The sequence below is a fragment of the Fukomys damarensis genome, unplaced genomic scaffold (genome assembly GCF_012274545.1).
Source record: "Fukomys damarensis isolate Sample0158 unplaced genomic scaffold, DMR_v1.0_HiC HiC_scaffold_16, whole genome shotgun sequence".
Classification (NCBI taxonomy): domain Eukaryota; kingdom Metazoa; phylum Chordata; class Mammalia; order Rodentia; family Bathyergidae; genus Fukomys; species Fukomys damarensis.
In genome coordinates, this window is record NW_022900928.1 from 126,159,403 (window position 1) to 126,160,143 (window position 741).

A 741-nucleotide genomic window follows, 5' to 3' on the forward strand; every position below is an offset into this window, starting at 1 on the left:
ATATATATATATATATATATATCTCAAGCATTGAAGGATGTAAACGTTTGACTAGTATGCATTAAAACTAAAACATTATGTTCTGATGATTGAGTTATTCTCTTCTTCTGGTGTAATTTTCTTATAATAAGCATATGTTACTTTTAATACCAAAAAAAAATAAATGCATGTACCTAAAATTATAAAGATGAGAATGCTAGGAAGCTAAGATCGAAGTGCTCTTATTTTTCACATTATCTTATTGCACTCTTGATTCCCACGTTCTCTTGCAGTCTGTTTTATGATAGGCATTGCCTTTCTCCACTCATAAGAGATACCCACTTTCTCCACACACTGTGTCATTCTGGCTGCTCAGAGTACCAACTCCACAGCTGATAATGCTCTGCTTTGCAGGAGGACGAGGTACAGCTGGTGTGAAAGGAAGTCCAGGGTCTCCAGGAAGTGCAGGTGTCCCAGGATTTCCAGTAAGATTTCACGGTTCTAAAGTTCTAGTTTCATCTGAAGAGCTGAACACCCTGAAAATAAGGTCACGCTTTGTGTGGCAAACTGTAGGTGTTTAACTGACCGACAAACAGTAAGTGTAGTTGATGAAGTAGATGAATAAGGAAAGAATTAATGAATTTATAAATTGTTTTAAATGGTATCAAAGACAAAAACAGATCAAGAGGGTGAAGGGTTTATAGCTCAGTGGTGCCGCTGTGTGCCTACCTGAGTTCAATCCCTGATACAAAAAAAAAAAAA

General features: G+C 36.7%; 1 protein-coding gene across 1 annotated transcript in view; it reads left to right on the forward strand.

The window, feature by feature from the left end:
* Positions 1–741, forward strand: part of Col4a3 (collagen type IV alpha 3 chain) — an 82,230-nt gene that overhangs the window by 43,716 nt on the left and 37,773 nt on the right. The window contains exon 25 of the mRNA XM_010611959.3: positions 394–464. Coding sequence (XP_010610261.1) covers positions 394–464 — 71 coding nt within the window. The remainder of the gene's footprint in view (positions 1–393; positions 465–741) is intronic.